Here is a 19576-nt window from a genome sequence, read left to right as displayed (position 1 = left end):
TGGCTGACACATTGCCCAGAAGACTGAATGATGGGAGAGAAATTTGACAAGGTCTCAACCTTTGTCCTAGAGAAACTGGGTCCCACTCCTTGAGCTTGGGGCCCTTTTGGTTCCTTCAAACCATCACCCCCATCCCCACCCACACAAACACAGGCAGCCAGATTTGTGGGGAAAGGCCATTCTATAATAGAGCAACAGTGTCCAGGCACCAGCCCCCATAACCCAAGGTGCCCACAGAGGGAAGGTGTGACTGGTCTCCAAATTCTTGACATATATCCAAGAGTCCTGGAGCCGTGCCTAGGGCAAGTGCCAGATGGCTTCACCCCTAGCCCAGCCCACCTGAAAGGGAGACCCTGAGCTTCTCCTCTGTATTCTTCCACGACACTCTCAGGACTACTTTACTTCTGGTCACCAAATGTGTGGGGGATTTTCCCACACAGAGCAATTCTCCAACTCTTCTGTGGACACCAGCTGGGTGTCCTACAATTTAACTCAATTCTGACAATATCTACCTAGAGATCCCACAGGTTAAGGGCCCAGTCCCACAAGACTGCCCCCACTTCAGATGCCAATCTCAAGTCCAGGTTGTCACCTGTGCTTCTGACCACTGGCTATAAGCCAGAGGTTCCCACAGCCCCCTCCTCAGATTTAATCATTTGCTAGAGGGGTTCACAGAATTCAGAGAAACAGTTTACTTACTGGATTACCAGTTTATTAGAAAGGATGCAAATCAGGAACAGCCAGATGGAAGAGATGCCTAGACAAGGTACAGGCATGGGAACTCCACGCCCTCTCTGGGCACACTACCCTCCCAGCACCTCCACGTGTTCAGCAACCTCGAAGCTCTCTGAACCTCGTCCTTTTGGTTTTTATGGAGACTTCATTACATAGCCATGATTGATTAAACCATTGGTCATTGGTGATCACTCCCAGGAGGTCAAGGGTGGCGTGGGGGTGGGGGTAAGGCTGGAAGTTCCAACCTTCCAATCACATGGCTCATTTCCCTGGCAACCAGTTCCCTATCCTTAGGTGCTTTCCAACAGTCACCTCATTAACAAAACTAGGTGTCGTTGAAAGGGGCTTGTTATAAATAACAGAAGACACTTGTATTGCTCTTATTACTTAGGAAATTCCAAGGGTTTTAGGACCTTTGTGCCAGGAAAGGAGATGAAGACCAAATATGTATTTCTTATTATAAATCACAAAATCACACCACTAGTCTCAGGCAGAACTTCATCCTTGGGGCACAACTCCCAAAGCTCCCACATGATTCCTCTGGAGTCACAGGGCAGGCTCCCTAGTGGGCCTGCCTGGGGCCTCTGACACACCTTCTTCTGGATGGTGGGCCCATGGGAAGGGAGGGAGACCCTGGGCAATCCTGTGATTGGAGGTGTCCAGAGTCCCAGAGCTCCACTTTCTGGCTTAAGAGAGCAGCTCCAATCCTACTACCTCCGGCTGGAGATTTAAGACAGGAAAGTCACTTGGTAGGTCTATGCCAACCAGAGGAGCACCACAGCAGATCTGAGGCTAGAGCCCAGTCCTAAGTAGAGAGGGAAGGGAAAAGGTCATTTAGGGACAGGAAAAGTTTCTTTTTCCTGCCCCGACCTGCAATGGAATGCCCAGGAATGGGGCTTGTTCCCTGGGTCCTTCTGCCCCCACCTACCATGACCTAAAGTCTCAACCTGCATGCCCCGCACTGCTTCACCCACAGCTCTCCCGCTTTGCTGTCCTTTCTGGCTCCCCACTGTCCTTCTCTGGCTGCTCACAGTCCGTCTGTCTCTTCTTCCTCACCTCTCCAGACCCTGGGGATTCCAGGCTTCCAAGCCCTGCCAAGATCTGGCTGCCAGCTTCAGGCACAGGGGTGGCTCAGCCTCAGCCAGCTGCTGAAGCCTTTCCAGGTCATTCTCTCCACCCAAAGGAAACCCGTTCACCTCTAGAATCACATCTCCCATTTGCAGCCCTGCCCGGGCAGCTGAGCTTCCTAGGGTCACCTGGTGGTGTAGAGGGGGATACAGAACATGGAACATCATGGAAAAGTTTGCTGGGCACTCCAAGGCTCTGGGAGGGAAACAGAGGAAGGCTCATCAGGAGGCAAATGATGGAAAGGATCTAAGACCCATGGGGCATCCATCACCTGGGAGATGAAGACACAAGGCCCACTGGCTACACAGCTGAGTCGGAAGCCATAGCCACCACCAGGCCCAGGGTACAGGAAGCACTGGCGGGAGCCACATGAGTCTGGAGGCATGGCTATGTCTTCAACTGGTGGGTTCTTGGTCTCAACCAGAGAGGCTGAGCAGGTGTCCTGGGGAGACGCAGAAGTCTCTGTGCTTTCCAAGAAGAGGAGTGGGGACAAGCGAACCTGGAAGGAGGCAGATGGGACAAAACTGTTGCTTCCCCTTCCACCTGAGCCCTGCTCCATTCCTCCCCCACCCTAGCCCCTGCCCCTCAGCTCGCACCATGCTGAAGAAGCGGTCAGCCTCAGGGTCGACGACAGTGAGGAAGACACAGGAGCCCTGCGCCCGGATCCTGGACACTGTCTCCTCATGGCCCAGCCCTTCCACGCTCTCCCCAGCCACAGCCACCAGCCGGTCCCCAGCCTGCATCCCGGCCTTCTCGGCTGGCAGTCCTGGGTCCACCTCCCACAGGAACTGCCCTGGGACATAGACATCTTCACTGCTCCTCCCTACTTACCCCCAGTGCCAGCCCAGGCCACCATGTGCACATTGGGGGACTGACCAGGGAGTACCCGGAGGCGGAGGCCCAGGGCTGGGGCTCAGACAGGGACACCACTCATACTGAGAGGCGTATGTATACACTCGTGTGCCCACCCCAAGGCCCACTTTCCCTACCCACCCCCAGGGCCCCACTCACCAAGGTGACCATCAAGGCCCTTTTCCTCTCGGAGCAGGAACCCAAAGCCCTGGGGCCCTTTCTCTATGTGCAGACAGCGGGGCTTGGTGGGCAGTGCCCAGCCCTCTGCCAGGGGTGCAGCCAGAGGCATTCCCAGCTGGCGACATTTTTCCTCCACCTCTGGGCCTGCCACCAGCAGGGTCACCTGCTCTCCACTCTGCCGAAGCTGTGGGGGACCAGCATAGCATCAGCTCAACCACCTGGGTAGGGAGGGCAGAAGCAGCATCTCCTCACAGCGCCTCATATTCCCAGACCCAGGCCTGAGGCACTGGGGAGGGGAAGGAAGAGAAGGGCCTAGCACAAGCTGTAAAGGGAAGGATGGTTGTGACGGGGGTACAAGATCAGATCAGGGGAAGAGGTGCGTGGGGTGGGAGTCTGCTTGCGGAGGCAGGGGCCCCAGGCCCAGATGGGTGGAGGATGAGCGGGGAAGCAGGCAGCCATACCTTCCTCCTTAGCTGGTTATGAGTGAACTTCTCCACACTGACCCCATTCACTTCTAGCAGTCGGGCCCCAGGGGGCACCCCTGCCCGCTCAGCTGCTCCTCCAGTAGTCAGCACCAACCAGAAAGGCCCCCGATGTCCTGGAAGCCAAAAAAAAAAGCAAGTTTCAGTCTGCTGCCTGCCTGGAACGGGACTGAGATCCCCATCCTGACCTCCCTCCCGAGCCTCTAAGCTCACCCTGGGTGATACTGAAGCCAAAGCCACCCTCATCTTTCACTATGTGGCATAGCCGGGGCCGGACCCCCGGGCCAAGAGTAGGACAGAGGCAGGCATCGTCTCCCTGTTGAGCTCGGGCCACATCATGCACATGCTGCGCCAAAACCGTCAGCAACACCCGAGGACCACTGGCCTGGATGCGGCGTACCACCTAAGCAGAGGGCACACGGGGTGAGGGTGCGGCTGGCCCCTCTTGCCAACTCCCCCTCCCTGGAACCTACATTTTCCACCATGGGAACCACCTTTCTGGATGCCTTCACCCAACTGTTCTGGCCTGGGCACCCCTAAATTCTGGCAGGTGGGGGAAATTGAGGCTTGGGTCCTGCCCCCATATACCCAGGGAGGTGACCAACCAGCTTTTCTCTCCTTGAGGTACTATGGAACATTCTCCTGTACCACAGGGAGTCCCAGCCCAACCTCACCACTGCATGGTCTTCACGTTCCACGACATGGTTGTTCACCCCTAGGATCCGGTCTCCTGCCCGAAGACCCTGGCGCTGGGCAGAGGTGCCTGGCTCCACCATGCTCACCACATGCCCAGCCCTGCCCAGCTCCTGCTGCAGGTGGAAGCCAAAAGTTCTGCCCTTCTCCTTGCTCAGCAGACAGAAACGAGGCCGCTCCAGACTCCAGAGTTCTGGAGGGGGAGGTGGGCGGCAGAAAAGGGAGAGGAGAAGGGATGTGACCCAAGTACTAGCCACCTTGTGCCTGGCAGAGCCTGCCCCCGTGATAGGGCACCAGGCGGGCTTTCTACCCGGTTAGGTGTTGAGCAGCGGAGCTGAACATCACTTGAACGGAGTGGCTGGGACAGAAGGAAATGCCCCGCCCCCTCCTCCGCCCACGTAGCTACTCCCCACCAAGGCTGTCATCAGAGTGAGACCGAGTGAGTGGTTACCAAGGAGATGGGAGGCTGTGTGGAGCGCTAGTGTCTCTGGGGAAAGAGAATGGTTGCCCAGGGGGCAAGGGGATTACCAGAGGGGTCGTGGTCTTCTGCCAGGGAGAGGACGGGATTATCAATGCCCAGCTTTGGGTTAAACTCAAACTTCCTGCAAAGAGGCAAGGGATGTAGGCAGGAGAAAGCTGCCATCTGGACTTGGATCTTAGGCTCTACTTGACGTGCTAATGCCAACTGAAGAGCTCCCCACCTTTGATTCCCTCCCCCACTCCCCAACGCGTCACAGCATGGCACTTACAGAGTTAATGAGGCTGTGTCCTTAAGATCTGCTGGGCAGAGAAAGGGTGTGGGGAGGAGAGGCGCCTTCTAGCCCCTAGACTCTTCTCCCACGGTTATGAAAGGACTTAAGGGAACCCCCAAACTCAGGTCTTGCCTGCTCTGTTCTGCTCCAAAAGGGTCTTCCCTTCTCCTCCCTTCCCCTTCCCTCCAGTCCTTGGCACAGAAATCTGAGCATATCAGTACAGGGCGTGGACCAGGAAGACAGATTTGTCCACTCACCTCTTCCTAACTGCCAGTCTATTTGCCAGGGGCTCCAAGCCCCAACATCAAGCATGCCCTGGACCCACAGCCTCAGCCTCCCAATCTGCCCCCTGACAGCCCTGATATCCCCTCCGGAGGAGTTCTCCCCGCCTCCTACCTGCAGCTGCCTCCATAGTTGAAGCAACCACCCAGTGCTCCAGGTAGGGACAAGGTCCATTGAAACCAGATGACCCTCCCACCTACCTCCCCACGTCCCGCCTCCTCGAAGACACTGCCTTGGAAGCAGTGGGGTAATGGTTAACGGGGGAGAGAGAGTCTTATCCTCTGGGGAAGTGTATGTGTTCCTCCCGCCCCCGTTCCTGGGCCCCAACTTTATCCAGAGACCCTGCGGCTGTCCCAGCTCCCTCGCTGTGCAGAGAAAGGTAGGTTGCTGGTCACTGTAATTCCAAGCCTGGGATAAGTATATATGAAAAGGGTCATAGGAGCCCCATGGCCCAGCATGGCCTCCCCCCTACCTCAATATTTTGTTCTTGTCCAACCACCCAGCACTCACGGCCTCTGAACCTAGTGTCCAGGAACCACTTGCAATAGACAGTGGTCAGTACTTCAACCCGAATAACCAAGAACAGTGCCCTTCCTTGAAACCACCAAGCAAGGAAGAGGCCACAGTAGGTGGAAGACACACATTTTTTTAATAGCAGCAAGTCAGTGCACATGTCCCCGGAGGCAACCGAGCAAAGATACCGTTGTGATCAAGGTGGCGTGAGGGGGAGGAGAAAGCACCAATGAGGAAAGTGGCTGTGGGCACCCTCAGTGTCCACAGAAAGCCTAACAGCAGGAGGTGGAGGCCCTCCAGCACATCTGGATGTCAACACCCCTGGCAAGGCAGACGTAGGAAGTGTGCCTCCTGCTGGCACAATCAGAGGCTCCTTGAGAGGAGAGAGAGGTGAGGTTGGTGGTGGCACTATAGGGCAATTTGGCCACCAAAATGCCACATCTTGTGGTCCTTCTAGCTGAAAGGAGAGGAGGTATCATGTTCCACGACCCTAGAAATTCCAGGCTTAGGAGCACTGGTTGGATATGCCCCAGGAGGGCAACTGGCACAGTTGTGCCCATTCCTTTGCCTCTACCCCTGAAGGGATCTTTCTAGAAGTAGTAGTGCAAGCCAGGAGGCCACAGAGAGAAGGGGCTTGGGCTGGGGGTCACACAGCTAGGTGCCTGCTGCCACTGTCTCAGCTTTCGGAGCCTCCCAGCTGCTCCAGAAGGGCCCTGACCTCGCCTTTCACTCGAAGCAGCTGGGCCTTGCGCAAAGGATTTAGGGTGGCTCCTTGGTTATCATCCAGATCCCGCAGCAGCAGCTCAAGGTGGCGCCGGACCCGGCCCTGATCCCAGCTCTTGAGGTTCCGCTGGACTTCACTGAGGATCACTGACCAGTACTCAGACACTGCTGTCCCCTCCGTCAGTGACACCACGACCCGGGCACCACCTTCAGCAGTGCCCCCCAAGTCCCGCAGGACCTGGCGGCCCTCTGGGCTCAGCTCATTGAAGTAGAGGCTAGCAGGAGAGAGAAGAATAGATGTCACTCAGCAAGGCTCTGAGAAGGAGGGCCAGGGAGGGGTAGACAGAGAGCGAGGGCATCTCACAACTCATCCCCTGGCTGCAGAAGGCCATGGGGTGAGTGTCTGCAACAAGTCAGAGAGGAAGGGCGGTGGCCAGAGGAAGGCAGGGGTTCCTAGGATTCAGTGGGGCCAGGGACAGCAGGAATGGGGCCACCAGGACCCCAGGAGGAATGGTGGTAGGATATCAGGGCAGGGTAAGTGCCGATCACAGAGGGGTGAGTTGGCCTAGAAGCAGGTCGACAAGGATCAAACAGAAGCCAGGAAGAGAGGACAGGCCCAGGCCCACCCCCTGTGGCAGGAAAAGCACAGTGGACAGAGGGAAGGAGGACTGAAGGGCTGGGAACAGAGTCTCAGGCTGGGGTGGGGCGATGGGACCGGGGATGAGACTTACTGCAGCAGCTCCAGAGAAGGGTGCTCCCGGGCAGCCTTGGCCAGGGCCAGGGCCGCAGCGTCGCCAGCGCCATTGTAGGCCACGTTCAGCTCCTGCAGCTGTCGGTTACAGTTCAGCCGGGCAGCCAGCAGCTCCAGGCCCTCGTCCCCAAGGCCAGTGTGCAGCAGGGACAGGTGTGTCAGTGAGGTGTTCCCTGCCAGCCCCTCTACCAGAAAGGCCACACCTGCTGCCGTCAGGGGGTTGTTGGACAGCCTACAGCCACAAGCACCCCAAGGTTATGAGGGCCCATGGCAGATGCCCTGTGCTGGGCATCGGGACTTGGGCCAAAAGGGCACACAGCCTGGGGTGGAGACAAGCCTGGGCAGAGAGAACTGCAGGCCCAGGAGAAGAGGACGGAGAAACAGGGGGATGAGGGTGGCGCAGCGTAGAGGAGGGAGAGTGGGTGGAAGCTGGCTTCTCCCCTCTTTTCAGTCTCCTTTCTGACTCCCTTCGCCCCCTCCCCTTCTTCTTAATCCTTACCACTTGCCTTCCTCTTCCCCATCGCACCTCCTCCCAGACCCCAGTTCCCCTCCTTCTCACCCTCTCTCCTGTCTCTTTCCTCATCCGCCTCCTCTTTCTCCAACCAGAAATCGAGAACCCAGGCATCTGGGTTCCTAGTAAATCAGTCAACACTTTGGGAGCATCTACAGAGTGCCCCGTGTTAGGGTCATCCTTGCGAGGCGACAGGGAAATCCTGGGCGGGGATTGGTGGCACAGTTACCAGGCAACTGACCTGGGTATTTTTCTCCCGCTCCCCCAGGCTGATTTTAGCCATGTGAGGGGCTTTCTTAGCACCTATTTCTGGTGGCATCTTCCCTGCCACCTGGTTGCTGCTGATACTGGAGCTGGGGGGGCAGGACAAGGTCTAGACTCCCACCCCCTTTACGACACCATGGGCGGGCCTGTGCCAGGCATATTGTGAGACAGGGAGCACCCTTGACTTTACTTAGCTGGCAACCAGGATGGCCAGAGCCTCTCTCCGGGCCCCCTCCCAGAACACTCACCGCAAGGTGGTAATTTGGCATTTGTCATGCAGCAGCAGGTCTCGAAGGTCCCTGCAGGCCTCAGGGCCCAGGCTGTTGAGTTGCAAGCTGGAGCAGAAGGTGGCGAGAGGGGAGGTAAGAAACCCAGGAAGGAGTTCAGCACGGAGCCTGCCCATCCACCATGCCCCTTCCTCACCATCCTGCCTCTGCAGTTCACACCCACCCTCACTTCTATTGCCCTTGTCACCTCCACCCACACCAGACTTCTTCATCCTACCCCTTGGCCCTTCCTCAGTACCTCTGGTTTCCCTAGCACTTTCTCTTCCCACCTCTTCACCTCCAACCATCTCCTCCTTTCCTGCCTGTGCAGGAGGACGGGTCCTCACCCCAGCTTCCGGGCACGCAGGAAGACAGGCATGAACGTGCGCAGCCCGGCAGGGTCCAGCTGGCAGGAGGCCAAGTTCACCTCGTCCAGGGCATGCCTTCCACTGCCCAGTACAGAGGCTACCACCGTGCACTTGAGGGGTGTCATGCGCACACCCGCCAGGTTGAGCTGGCGCAGAGAGCTGAGCACCTCAGCGGAGAAGCGCTGATTCTGGAACTCGTAGTGGAAGAAGAGGTGGTCAAGGAGCTCTGAGGGGGGCAGCACCTGCCGGCCCAGCTTGCCCAGCTTCTTCTTGATGGCCTGGGCATTCTCCATGGCATCCAGGTTCTTGATGGGGCAGCCAAGCTGAGCCAGCACGGCCCGGTTGTGAGCAGAGAGAAGCCCTCCCATGAAAATGGGGAAAAGCTCAAAGACCTCATCCTCGGGGGGCTCATCTGGGTGACGCCGAGGGCCCTCCACGCCCAGGATACTGGCTCCCATCTGGTCTAGGACGTCGTCGTTATAATAGTCTTCCTCTCGGAACATCTCCAGCACCATGGCCCGGGCCACCGCCTCTCGGCTCTTACCCACCACACGCCCAAACACTCGAGGAACCACCTGGGAAAGGAAGCGGGAGGAGGGCACTGCAGCCTCCTGTGGGCCTGTTCAGCCTGCAAAGCTTGGCTGAGGGTACACTCTCTCTGACAGCCTCAGCCTCGCGATCTCCCTTGAACTTGCAGCACAATTTGTCTAATCATACTACTCCCCTCCTACAACATCTTCTGTGGCTCCCTACTGCCCACAGGGAATAGAAAACTTTTCATAATTTGGCCCCAATTTGACCTTTCTCTCAACACTTGTCTCATGTACTCCAGAAATTAGGAAATTCTTTCTTTTTCCCAAACACCTCATATATTTTCAAGCCCAGGGAGGGGTGGGAAAGAATTAGCATATTTTATGTATTCAGTTTGGTACCAAGCTAGCTTTTATAAATACATCACCATCCTCAACGTCCTCATCCTCATCACAGCAGCAATGCCTGATGTCGCCCCTATTTCCAGGCCCTGAAGGATTTGGCCCCTGCCAACCACAGTGCCTTCATCACAGGCCTCTCACCCTCACTCACTCTGCTCTTGCCCTTTTGGTTTTTCTCTTTTTTAAACTTTTTTGACAGTGCCAAGGTTTCTCTTCCTTCAAAGTGGTACCATCTGCCTGGGGCGTTTTCCCCCAGTTCTTTTCCTGGCAAATCCTCCAGGGATCAGATTAAATGCCCTTCCTGTAGGGAGGTTTTCCTTATTCCCCCAAACAAGGTCCCCCCAACCCTTGCACACGGTCACAGCACCTGGCACTTTGCTTTCTAGGTGCTTACCGTGATTTTTCATTATACACTGACCTGCTCGTGTTCAGACTGCACAATCCAAAAGGGCAGAACCCTGGGATCGTGTTAATTGCTTTTTCCTCAGAATCTAACACATTGCCTGGCACACAGCAGGCCCTCCAATACTTGTTGGAGAAACGGGAGCTCTGCGACATTACCTCCCATCCCCGCAGTGGTTCTGAAAGGGCAGGAGGGCCCTTTCCTCCGGCAAGCGGCCACGAGGTCGTTCCGTGCCTCCTCCTCTAGTGTCCAGTTTTGTCTTTTTCACTTTTTATAGGTGAGCTTCCTGCCGTGGAGGTTATGCGCCCCTCCCCCGACATTTGTCTGGTGACGGGATGAGAAAATGTCACCCTGAGAAACTGAATCCACGGGATCATGGAGGAACAGACGGGACCAGCTCTCTACTAGGCAACCCAACCTCCAAGAGGGCTTGTGGGTGTGGTGTTCATTCTCGTGCACTCTCAAACAACTGAGGGCCTTTCTGAATCCCGTCAGGAGACTGCAGCCTCTCACTGAGATCCAGGCAAGACGGGCACATCCTCAAAGGGGTGGGGTCCTCAGCGTCCTGGCTGAGGCAACAGTGTGAGAAGAAGTGGGCTGCCTGAGCCTGGTTTCATGTTTAACACACAATTAAATAGCACTAACTATGTGCCGGGTCCTGAGGATGAATACATTAATCCTCATATTAGGCCAGTGATATATATTATATTATTATCCTCACTTAACAGATAAGGACTTTGAGGCACAGAGAGGTTAAGTAACTTGTGCAAGGTCACACAGTTAGTCAGTGGTAGAGCCTGGATTTGAACCCAGGTAGCTGCCCTACTGAATCTCTATTCTTAACCCTGATGATTTGCTATCTATGAAAAGGAAAACTTGGGCCAGCCCTGTCGGGAGTGGTTAAGTTTGCATGCTTCAGTGGCCTGGGGAACTGCAGATTTGGATCCTGGGCACAGATCAAGCCATGTTGTGGTGGTGTCCCACATACCAAAAATAGAGGAAGACCGGCTCAGCCGTTAGCTCACGGCCAATCTTCCTCACCAAAAAAAAAGGAAAACTTGGGGCCGGCTCCGTGGCCGAGTGGTTAAGTTCGCACACTCTGCTGCGGCGGCCCAGGGTTCGGATCCTGGGCGCAGACATGGCACCGCTCATCAGGCCACGTTGAGGCGGCATCCTACATGCCACAACTAGAAGGACCTGCAACTAAGATATACAACTATGTATGGGGGTGGGTTTGGGGAGATAAAGCAGAAAAAAAAAAAAAAGATTGGCAACAGTTGTTAGCCCAGGTGCCAATCTTTAAAAAAAAAAAAAAGAAAGAACTTCTTAAAAAAAAAAAAGGGAAAACTTGTTAAAATTTTGCCAGGACTGACCAGGGCTCTGCCTCCTCAGGACTAGTTACTGAAACATTCCTAGAAAGGACCAGGGTTACCTAGCAAGGCATCATAGCTTAACAGAAATATATAGAACACATCAGTAAAGTTTGGCAGAAAGAGCACAGAATTCGGAATCACAAACCTGGACTCAGACCCCAGCTATCCTACTTACTATCTGAGTGACCATGGACAAGTGGCGTGGCCTCTGTGAGGCTCAGTTTCCGCATCTATAAAAGGGATGATAACAGTATTCCGTTTACAAGGCCCCTGCAGACATCAGCAGAGAGTGGGTCCTTCTTCCCCTCAAAAACTTAGTGCATCCGCCCTGCTCACAGCACAGTCCTCAGGCCTGTAATTTGGTCTCTGGAGCAGACCTGCACCCCGGATGGACTGTCCTAAACCAATTACCAAAGCCATTTATCCTCCCGGCATAAAGGAATAAAATGGCATCTGCTTTATAAACCTGTCTCTGGTGATGTTGTTAGGATGAGTCATCACTCCTGGAGTCTAATCACCTCTGGGGGAGCAGACAACCAAGTTTCTGGCCCCGCAGAGCAGAGGACAGACCCTGGACTATAGTGACCCCTGCCTCCCAGCAACCAAGAGCCGGAGGAGAGGTGCCAGAAGAAAACTGTTGTCAGGGTTGTAGGATTGTTGTTAAAGTCCCTGTGCCCTCCAATTCCCCTCCCAGCCTCCAAGCCTTCCCCAGCCTGCAGCTTCTCTCTCTCCCTTCCTGCTGCCCCGATCCCACTAACAGTCAGACTGCCCAAATCTGCAAGCAGAGCCAAGTAGAGGATTCACAGCTATGCGGGAAGCAGCAGTTTCCTTCCTGGAGAGGAGCAAGGGGCGAACGGGGAACACGGGGGCCGTTACCTTGAGCAGGTTGAAGAGCAGAGGCAGGGCCCGCAGGGGCAGCAGTTTGGCCATGATGCCCAGGACCAAGCTGACATCCTCCCCGACACGGCCCACGAGCTCGGCCACTTCCTTGCCCACCCGCTGCAGAGTGGTCTTATGCAAACCCAGCACAATGTAGAGGGCAGCCAGGTATTCCTGCATGGCGGGCACGGTGAACACGAAGGTGTCCGGGTGCCCTGGCTCGATACACGGGGCCAGGAAAAACCTCAGGGCATCCCGGCGGAAGACATGCACTAGCTGAAACTCCTCTTCCGTCTTGATGCCAGCTTCCAGGCAGCCACGGACATCCTCCTCTGAGAAGTAGGTCTTGCGGGACGACACCCCCTCATAGGCCAACTTGCCCATGGTTCGGGCGGCATAGGCCATCAGGGACAACTTGGAGGAGTCAGTGCTTTCCAGCATCTCCCCACTGAAGTTTAGACGCAGGAAACTGGTGTAGATGCTCGTGAGGGTCTGTCCGGCCGGCGTGGGGGCATGCAGGAAGTGCAATGTGGCACAGACAAGCCAGCAATAGGAGGGCAGGAAGCAGGCAGCAGCAATCTGGTGGTGCCCCTCCAGGTTCCGGGAGAGCATCTGCACCAGGTTGTCACGCTGAGCCGGCGTGGTGGAGACACCCGCATCCCCAGCACCGTGCACGCAGTCTGGCTGGTTGAGGCGGATCTGGAAGTAGAGCTTCTGCAGGTTGGTATCAGAGAAGCCACAGATCTCGCCATAGCGGCCCACATACTTGCTGGGGATGCGGCCGATGGCAGAGGGCCGGGTGGTCACCAGAATGCTGGCCTGGGAGAAGCATGGTTGAGGATTAAGAAAGACCTTAGTGTTCTGATTGCCTCACTCTCCAGGGAGCCCCCGAAGACAGAGTATCCAAGGAGGAAGATGATACTAACCATAATAGTTTACAATTCCCAATTACTGAGCACCTACTACGATCCAGGGCACTGCGCCTAGCGCGTAATATGCAGTATCTCATTTGATCAGTTCAACTCAAAAAGAGAAGGAAACAGAAGCTTGGGGAAGTTGTTGACTTGCTCAAAGACACACAGCTGGGAAGTAGATGGGCAGGGTTTGAATTAACCAAGAGCCCTGTGCTCCTACCCAATAAACATGCAGGCCTGTGACACAAAAATGCTTAGGGGGCAAGTCAGGGGGCAGTGGTGGCGGGGCAGGGGGCCACTCACCTTGGGCAGCATGTATTTGCGCAGTAGGTTGACCATGATGGCAGCTGGCGCCTTTGGCTCCTCAGGGTCACTGCAAAGCCCCGTGCCCGCCAACTGGAAGTTGAGGTTGAGATGCTCCAAGCCATGGAGCACAAAGAGCAGGCGGGACCCAGCAGCAGCCATCAGAGGCAGAATCTCCTTCAAGGGCGTGTAGCGCTGGGCCACAAGATGGCACAAGGAGGCCGGGGCAGGGCCCAGGGATGACAGGTCCTCGCAGGAGAAGGGGATGAGCAGCTCGAAGGCTGGCAGCCGCCCATAACACCAGTCCAGGACCATCTTGCGTACCAGTGTGCTCTTGCCTGTGCCCACCGTCCCGTACAGCACCACTGTCTGCACCCGGCGCCCACAGGCATCTGGGTCAAAGAGCTGAGACAGGGCCAGTGTGGGGAGCCTGGCTGGGGGTGGCTGATGCTCCAGGGCTAGCTCCGCCAGGGGGCGAAGCAGCTCATCAGGGGTGCTCTCACGGATCACGGGGTCTACATGGACTGTATCTAGTGCAAAGGTTGGGCCGAACTGGCGCTCTTCCCTGGGCAGCCGGCTGAACCACTCAGCTAGGTTCCGGCGGTGCCGCTGGATAGCTTCTAGATGGGAAGGCAAGGAGAACAGGTCAGGGAAACAGGCAGGGAGATGCAGAAGCTTAGGGCCAGCCAGGGTGGTGGTAGGGTGAGGCTGCAGAGTCAAGACACAGCATCAGGAGATGCAGGGCCCAGAATGGTGCTGGGCACACAGGACTCTCTCAGAAAATACAGACTGTCCAGAAAGCTTGGAGCCCCTGTGGCAGAAAGTGGGGAGCCACAGGATGAGGGATGCTGAGCCTGGGCTGACTGGCTACATGGTTATCCGTATGCAATCTTCACCTGACTGCTGACTTCTGCTGACTGCAGAAGGTGGATGGGGATGATCTATCCTTCCCAGTGCTTTGTACACAGTAAGTGTGCATTGCAATAGTGTTGCAGGAAGGGATACACAGACAGATGGATGATGGGGCCAGGAAGGGTGGGCCCACTGATGGATGATGGCAGTGGATCATCTATTGCTCCTTCTTCCTGCCTGCTTCTCCCTCCAGGCCCCTCCCCCTGACCCCCTACCAGGATCCCAGCCAGCCCCCCTCCTCAGGCTCACTAAGGAGCCAGTCCCTTTACCAGCTGCAGAGGTGCCCCGGAACCACTGTCCATGCCTCCCTGATGGGGGACCACTGTCTGCTGAGCTTCCATGATGGCGTATAAAGGCCCTGAGAGCAAGGAGAAGGGATGAGCCGGGGCTTGGCTACCGGGCTCAGCCTCTGCACAGGCTCTGAGTCCAGGCCTGTCTGGACTGACGGACTTCTGGCTTTCTGAGATCCAGGCCTGACCCTGGACACTCAAGTTGAGAGCCTTGTCTGACTCTCAGACCCTTCCCAGGGACTGAGGCCTCACTCCTAGCCCTCCAGCTCCCCATTGCTGCCTGCCTGCCTGGAACTCAGGCTGGCCACCACCAGACTCCACCCACTTCCCACAGGTCCTCCCTCTGGCTAACCACTGTGACTTGTGCCGTTGATGATGTAAGCCAACTTCCTCTTAGACCTGGTAGCTGACTCTGTACCCTCCCCACCTCCAGAAGACCAACCTCCCCCTCAGGGATCAAGCTCTCTCAAGGCCTGACCCTTCCCAGGCTCCTCTGCTGTGCCCAGATGTGTTCCAAGGTATGACACTGAGACCTCACCTAGGGGGCCCAAGAGGACGCTCCCTTTTAAGGGGCCAACTCCAGTGGATCAGGAAGGAGGTACGTTCATCTACAGAGAGAAAGGAGATGAAACAGCATCCAGATCCCATTCACATTCCGCCACCAATACACAGACCCCACGTCTATATCAAATCCCCCTTTATTTACTCTCATAGCATCACGTACCACCCCACTGTAGCAGTTATTATGCAATTTCATACTTCATCGTGTAATTATTTGGTTAACATTCATTTCCGTCTCACCCCTCTGCCCACCCCCCATGAGAGCAGGGATCACATCTGTTTTGGTTCATAATTATATACTTAGAACTTAGCACAGGGTCTGGCCCATGGAAGACACTCAATAAATATTTGTTGCCTGCAAAATAAAATCAGACAAGTGTTCCTGGACTTATGTAGCTACAGGGACCCTCGAAGATCACTAGTCCGACTCCTTCATTTTAGGATGGGAAAAAGGAAGCTCAGGGAGGTGAGGTGACTTACCCAAGGCCAAAAGCTACTGAACCACAGAGCTGGGGCTAGCACACCTGACATCTGGATCCCTGCTCTCTTGCAGGCACCTTCTGGACTCTGAAGAGGAAGAGGTAAAAACAGAAACCCCTGCTTCCTGCTCACCTGCTGGCTGGAACACTCTTCCCAAACCAGGGCCCCAGGAGGCCCTGGGCACATGGCAGCTCCAGCTCATGGCAGCAGGAGAGACAGTCGGAGCCCAAGGGATCTCGCACACCACCTTCTATCCTGTTCCCCTGCAGGAAGAATGGTGCAAATGGACCACACACACCCCACCTTTCCACCCCTACCTCCCCATGCAGGCCAAGGAAAGGCCTTCCTCTTGAGGAGAGTGTCAGCCTTTCCTTAAATGTCAGCATTGCCAAAGCCCTGGCCTGGCCTTCAGATCTCCTCCCTCTCCTATATCCCCCACCTGAACAATCCCCGTTTATCTCCTACCACCTATCACCTCTCCCAGACCTCCAGCCCAGTGAAGTGCTTTCTTTAGGTGTCCTTTTTTGCTTGGCCGGCTGCAAGCAAGCTCAGGTGAGTCCTGTGTTCATTTCCAGTGGCTTTTCTGAGCCAACATTTTCCAGCAACAACTATCCGCCCCCCTCTGCCTTTTTCCCCTAGCTATCAGGTCCTTTTAGCTGAGTTTTAATGGTTTTATCATTTTATCTTCTGTGACTTTCATGTAAGCTGCCTTTGAGGCTGGCATAAATAATAAATAAATGCATGAATGAACTTCCTACTTGACATCTCCATATGGACATCCTGCCCCCCATGCTTCAAGCTTCATGCAGGCAGAACTGAGCTCATCACCTTTAGGAGCACCTCCCCTTTAAGTTACTTTACTGCAGATCTCCCCAGTTGCACGACTTACGCTGGAAATCCGACCTTTGTCTTTAAATCCTCGCCCCTCCTTCAGACAGTCAACAGTCCTACTGATCCGTCCTCCCAGTGCTTTGCCAGCCCGTTCCTACTGCATCAGACGCTCCAGGACTTCCGAGGACCCCCTTCTCCTTCCTGGCCTCTGCCTTCAGTCTCATCCCATTCCAATCCCTCATCCCAGCCACCAGTTGTCTCCCTAAAATCCCAGGTTACTACAAAGTCCAAACACCTGGCCCACACAAGCTATTTTTCTGAGTTTGCCCTCGACTCACAGTTCATTTGCCAGGTTCACTGAATTCTTGCTCACACTTTCCTAACTTTGTTCATACACTTTCTTCAGTTTGCAATGACCTTCCTCCCTTGTCCAGATCCTACCCAATCTTTTAAGACTCTGCTCAAAGGGCCTTTCTCCTGGGAAGTCTTTCCCGATCCCTCTGAGCTCCCTTAAATGGAGCATGCTGCTGTTTGGCACCTGGTCTCCACTGAGATGTGGCTCCTTAAGGGCAGGGCAAACTTAAGGAGAATTGGCTGCATTGGGCCCACCTGCCAGCAGGGCCAACCACTGGAGGGGCGGGCTAGGGCTCAGAGCACCAGCCCCAGGGGCTGGAGAAGGGTTAAGAGAGCCATGAAGCTGAGAAAGCTTGGAGAAAGTAGGTCAAGGGGGTAAAATGAGATCCAGGGCCACTGATTCAAGATGGGACTCGCGGAGGGGTCGGGGGTGCTGAGAGCAGTTCTCTGGAGATCACCCAAGTCTCTAGGGCAGTGAGAAAGGAAGGGACACAGCCACAAAGGTACGGGGCCTGTGCTCCCACAGGTCCAGCGCTCCTTGCCCCAAACTGGGTCCCAAACAGCTCTCGAGATGCAGATGGCTTCGGAGCCCAAGCGGAGAGCCGGCCAGAGTGCCCCCCACGCAGCGTACCGGCTCCGTCCTACCGTCCGGCCGCGCAGCCCCAGCGGCACTCGCCCCGCGCAGCGGCCCCGCCGGGGGCGAGGGGCGACGGGGCTCGCTGGGCCTTTACCCGCGGCTGCCCAGGCCCGGAGCCCGCGGCCCGCCGGCGTCTCCCGCTTGCTCCCAGAGGCCCCGCGCGGCGCTTCCTGCCCGCCTGCATCCGGTCCTGGCAGCGGGCACCGGCGAGGGCGAGCCCGGGCGCGCGCGGCCAGTGGGGACCCGGGAGGAGGGCACAGCGAGAGGCCGGGTGCCCGGGAAGCGGGCCCGGGGCGGGGCCTCGCCTGCCCGCCCTCCAGCGCCCCGCCCTCCGCCGGGGACATCCCTGCAGCCGGGAGGGACCTGCCGCTGGGACTGCCCTCCGCAGCCTGCCAGGCGCCAGGCCCGCCCGCTACCCCTCTACCACCTCCCGGGCAGGGCTCGTTGTTAGGCCCATTTTACAGATGACGGAACTGCTGCTCCGAAGGGGGCAGTGCCTTGCGCAGGTAGACCCAATTAGCAAGTGGAAGAGCCAGAACAAAAATCCCCGGCCTGTGTATTCCTTCCTCATTCCTGGGCCTTCCTGAGGCACCCACCCGTCCCAAGGGCATCCTTCTCTCTGTGCCTCTTCCCCTCCTCAGCCTACTTCCTGGCAGAGATCTGAGTCAAGGCCTTCTTGAGTCCTCCCCTCTGTACCTGATTCTCTTCAGACTCCAGACTGCTCCGTATGGCTTCTGGTCACTTTGGGAAGACGGGGCTGAGGGACAGCTCCTTCCCCAACCTGCTCTTCTTGTCTGGAACCCAATCATGGCCTCGCCCTAGGCTTCTTGGTCCTCAGAGCCCCCACCCTCATCGCTGTGCCTCCATACAGGGCACACCCAGGGCCCACGCAGCTGATGGAGGAGCCACCCACCACCACAGCCAGGGCACACTGCCACATGCAAACGTGTGCAATGTGCACCGAACTAAGGTGCACAATAAGGAACTCATAGAGACGGGCCTCAAGACAGGGCTGGAAAGCGGGCTTGGTGATCTCTGCCCTCCGTCTAGACTGAAGACAGTTTTGGGTTTTTTTAGGAAAATTAGCCCTGAGCTAACATCTGCCACCCTGCCAATCCTCCTCTTTTTTGCTGAGGAAGACTGGCTCTGAGCTAACATCCATGCCTATCTTCCTCTGCTTTATGTGTGGGACGCCTGCCACAGCATGGCTTGAAAAGCAGTGCGTAAGTCTGCACCCGGGATCTGGACCGCGGGCTGCCAAAGGGGAAGGTGCGAACTTAACTGCTGCGCCACCGGGCTGGCCCCTGAAGACAGTGTTAATATTTCATTTATACATGTAGACAGTTGTTCATTCACTGAACACATGGTATTGGTCTATTATCTGAGTGTCTGGGTACCTGAGCACAAGGCATGCGGGGACCAGACCATCGCAGCTCCCCTCCAGGGAGCCCAAATGATGGGACTTCAGAGGCAGAAGGAAACCTTAGGAAAGACTGGGAGGGGAAGTCACTAATGCCTCTGGCAGAGGAGGTGACGTTTGAACTGGATCTTGAAAAATAAGTCAGGGAAAGGAAGGGCATTCCAGGCAGCAGGGAAATGGCACATTTTCATTTTGAGAGAAGTACTGAAAGGGGAGTAGACTGGGAAGAGGAGAGGGGAGATAGGGAACTCTACGAATGTGGTCTCAGGGGTGACATTTCAGGCCTGGCAGACGCCTCTAGCTTCACTCCGCACACCTCGCCATGTGAGGCAGACAGGCCCCCGGCTGTAGTTACTGGAAACAGCTCAGAGCAAGTTGTTTCCCTGCCCCACCCTTCCAGCAGGTATGACAGCCATCGTAGGTGTTATTAATAACATATAATTTAACTGGCCTCTTGTAGACAGAAGGACAGTGAGTCATGCTGCAGGCCTCTGGTTGGGGCACCAGGTGCTGTCGAGCTATAGCACAGAGAACTGCCTTGGTCGTCTCTGCCCTCCAGCACCTTGCACAGACCCTGACACAGGAGGTGGTTGTGTTGAAGATGATCTCTGAGTCCAGGAATGTCTGCCTTCTGGGAGAGTGGGCCCATTTGAAGACATGTTTGGATGGGCAGAGTGCATTTATGCCCCACCTCCACAGGTTAATGGGGCTGACTGCTCCCAGTGGCAAGAACACAGTATCTTGAGAGCTTGCTCAAGTCGCTTCTCCAAACCTTAGTTTCCGTCTC

The 19576-nt window shown here is 56.0% G+C and overlaps 2 protein-coding genes across 6 annotated transcripts; both read right to left on the bottom strand.

Annotated features, from left to right (window-relative positions):
* Positions 1-695: 695 nt before the first annotated feature.
* Positions 696-5372, bottom strand: NHERF4 (NHERF family PDZ scaffold protein 4). 2 transcript variants are annotated; one of them, XM_070623280.1, is made up of 11 exons: positions 5219-5264; positions 4820-4847; positions 4599-4672; positions 4052-4263; positions 3591-3780; positions 3357-3493; positions 2875-3079; positions 2460-2656; positions 2135-2362; positions 1792-1991; positions 696-1540 (listed from the first exon to the last, which is right to left on the bottom strand). In XM_070623280.1, the coding sequence occupies exons 1-11, from the start codon at positions 5232-5234 to the stop codon at positions 1528-1530; spliced, it is 1500 nt and encodes a 499-aa protein (XP_070479381.1). In that variant the 5' UTR covers positions 5235-5264; the 3' UTR covers positions 696-1527. The 2 variants fall into 2 exon arrangements, with proteins under 2 accessions (XP_070479381.1, XP_070479382.1); XM_070623281.1 differs by lacking the exon at positions 4820-4847 and having other exon boundaries at positions 5219-5372.
* Positions 5373-5734: 362 nt separating this feature from the next.
* Positions 5735-17680, bottom strand: NLRX1 (NLR family member X1). Of its 4 annotated transcripts, none has more exons than XM_008513393.2 (10): positions 16437-17680; positions 15680-15810; positions 15045-15114; positions 14486-14574; positions 13305-13924; positions 12085-12906; positions 8480-9075; positions 8115-8201; positions 7072-7323; positions 5735-6615 (listed from the first exon to the last, which is right to left on the bottom strand). In XM_008513393.2, exons 2-10 carry the CDS (start codon positions 15747-15749, stop codon positions 6294-6296), a joined length of 2928 nt encoding a protein of 975 aa, XP_008511615.1. In that variant the 5' UTR covers positions 15750-15810; positions 16437-17680; the 3' UTR covers positions 5735-6293. The 4 variants fall into 4 exon arrangements, with proteins under 4 accessions (XP_008511615.1, XP_008511614.1, XP_070479379.1 ...); XM_008513392.2 differs by having other exon boundaries at positions 17364-17676; XM_070623278.1 differs by lacking the exon at positions 14486-14574 and having other exon boundaries at positions 17364-17555.
* Positions 17681-19576: the final 1896 nt, after the last annotated feature.

Source organism: Equus przewalskii, chromosome 6 (assembly GCF_037783145.1).
Source record: "Equus przewalskii isolate Varuska chromosome 6, EquPr2, whole genome shotgun sequence".
NCBI classification, from domain to species: domain Eukaryota; kingdom Metazoa; phylum Chordata; class Mammalia; order Perissodactyla; family Equidae; genus Equus; species Equus przewalskii.
Note: the sequence above shows the minus strand (reverse complement) of the source record. Positions and strands in the feature narration are given on the sequence as shown.

Coding starts and splice junctions, on each gene's coding strand:
- NHERF4 (XM_070623280.1), bottom strand. Junction 3,494..3,590: donor TGGCTTCAGTATCACCCAGG/GTGAGCTTAGAG, acceptor TTTGGCTTCCAG/GACATCGGGGGCCTTTCTGG. Junction 3,080..3,356: donor ATAACCAGCTAAGGAGGAAG/GTATGGCTGCCT, acceptor GGTCCCCCACAG/CTTCGGCAGAGTGGAGAGCA.
- NLRX1 (XM_008513393.2), bottom strand. CDS start 15,749: ATGAGCTGGAGCTGCCATGTGCCCAGGGCCTCCTGGGGCCCTGGTTTG. Junction 15,115..15,679: donor AAGAGTGTTCCAGCCAGCAG/GTGAGCAGGAAG, acceptor TTCTCTCTGTAG/ATGAACGTACCTCCTTCCTG. Junction 12,907..13,304: donor GCAAATACATGCTGCCCAAG/GTGAGTGGCCCC, acceptor TGCTTCTCCCAG/GCCAGCATTCTGGTGACCAC.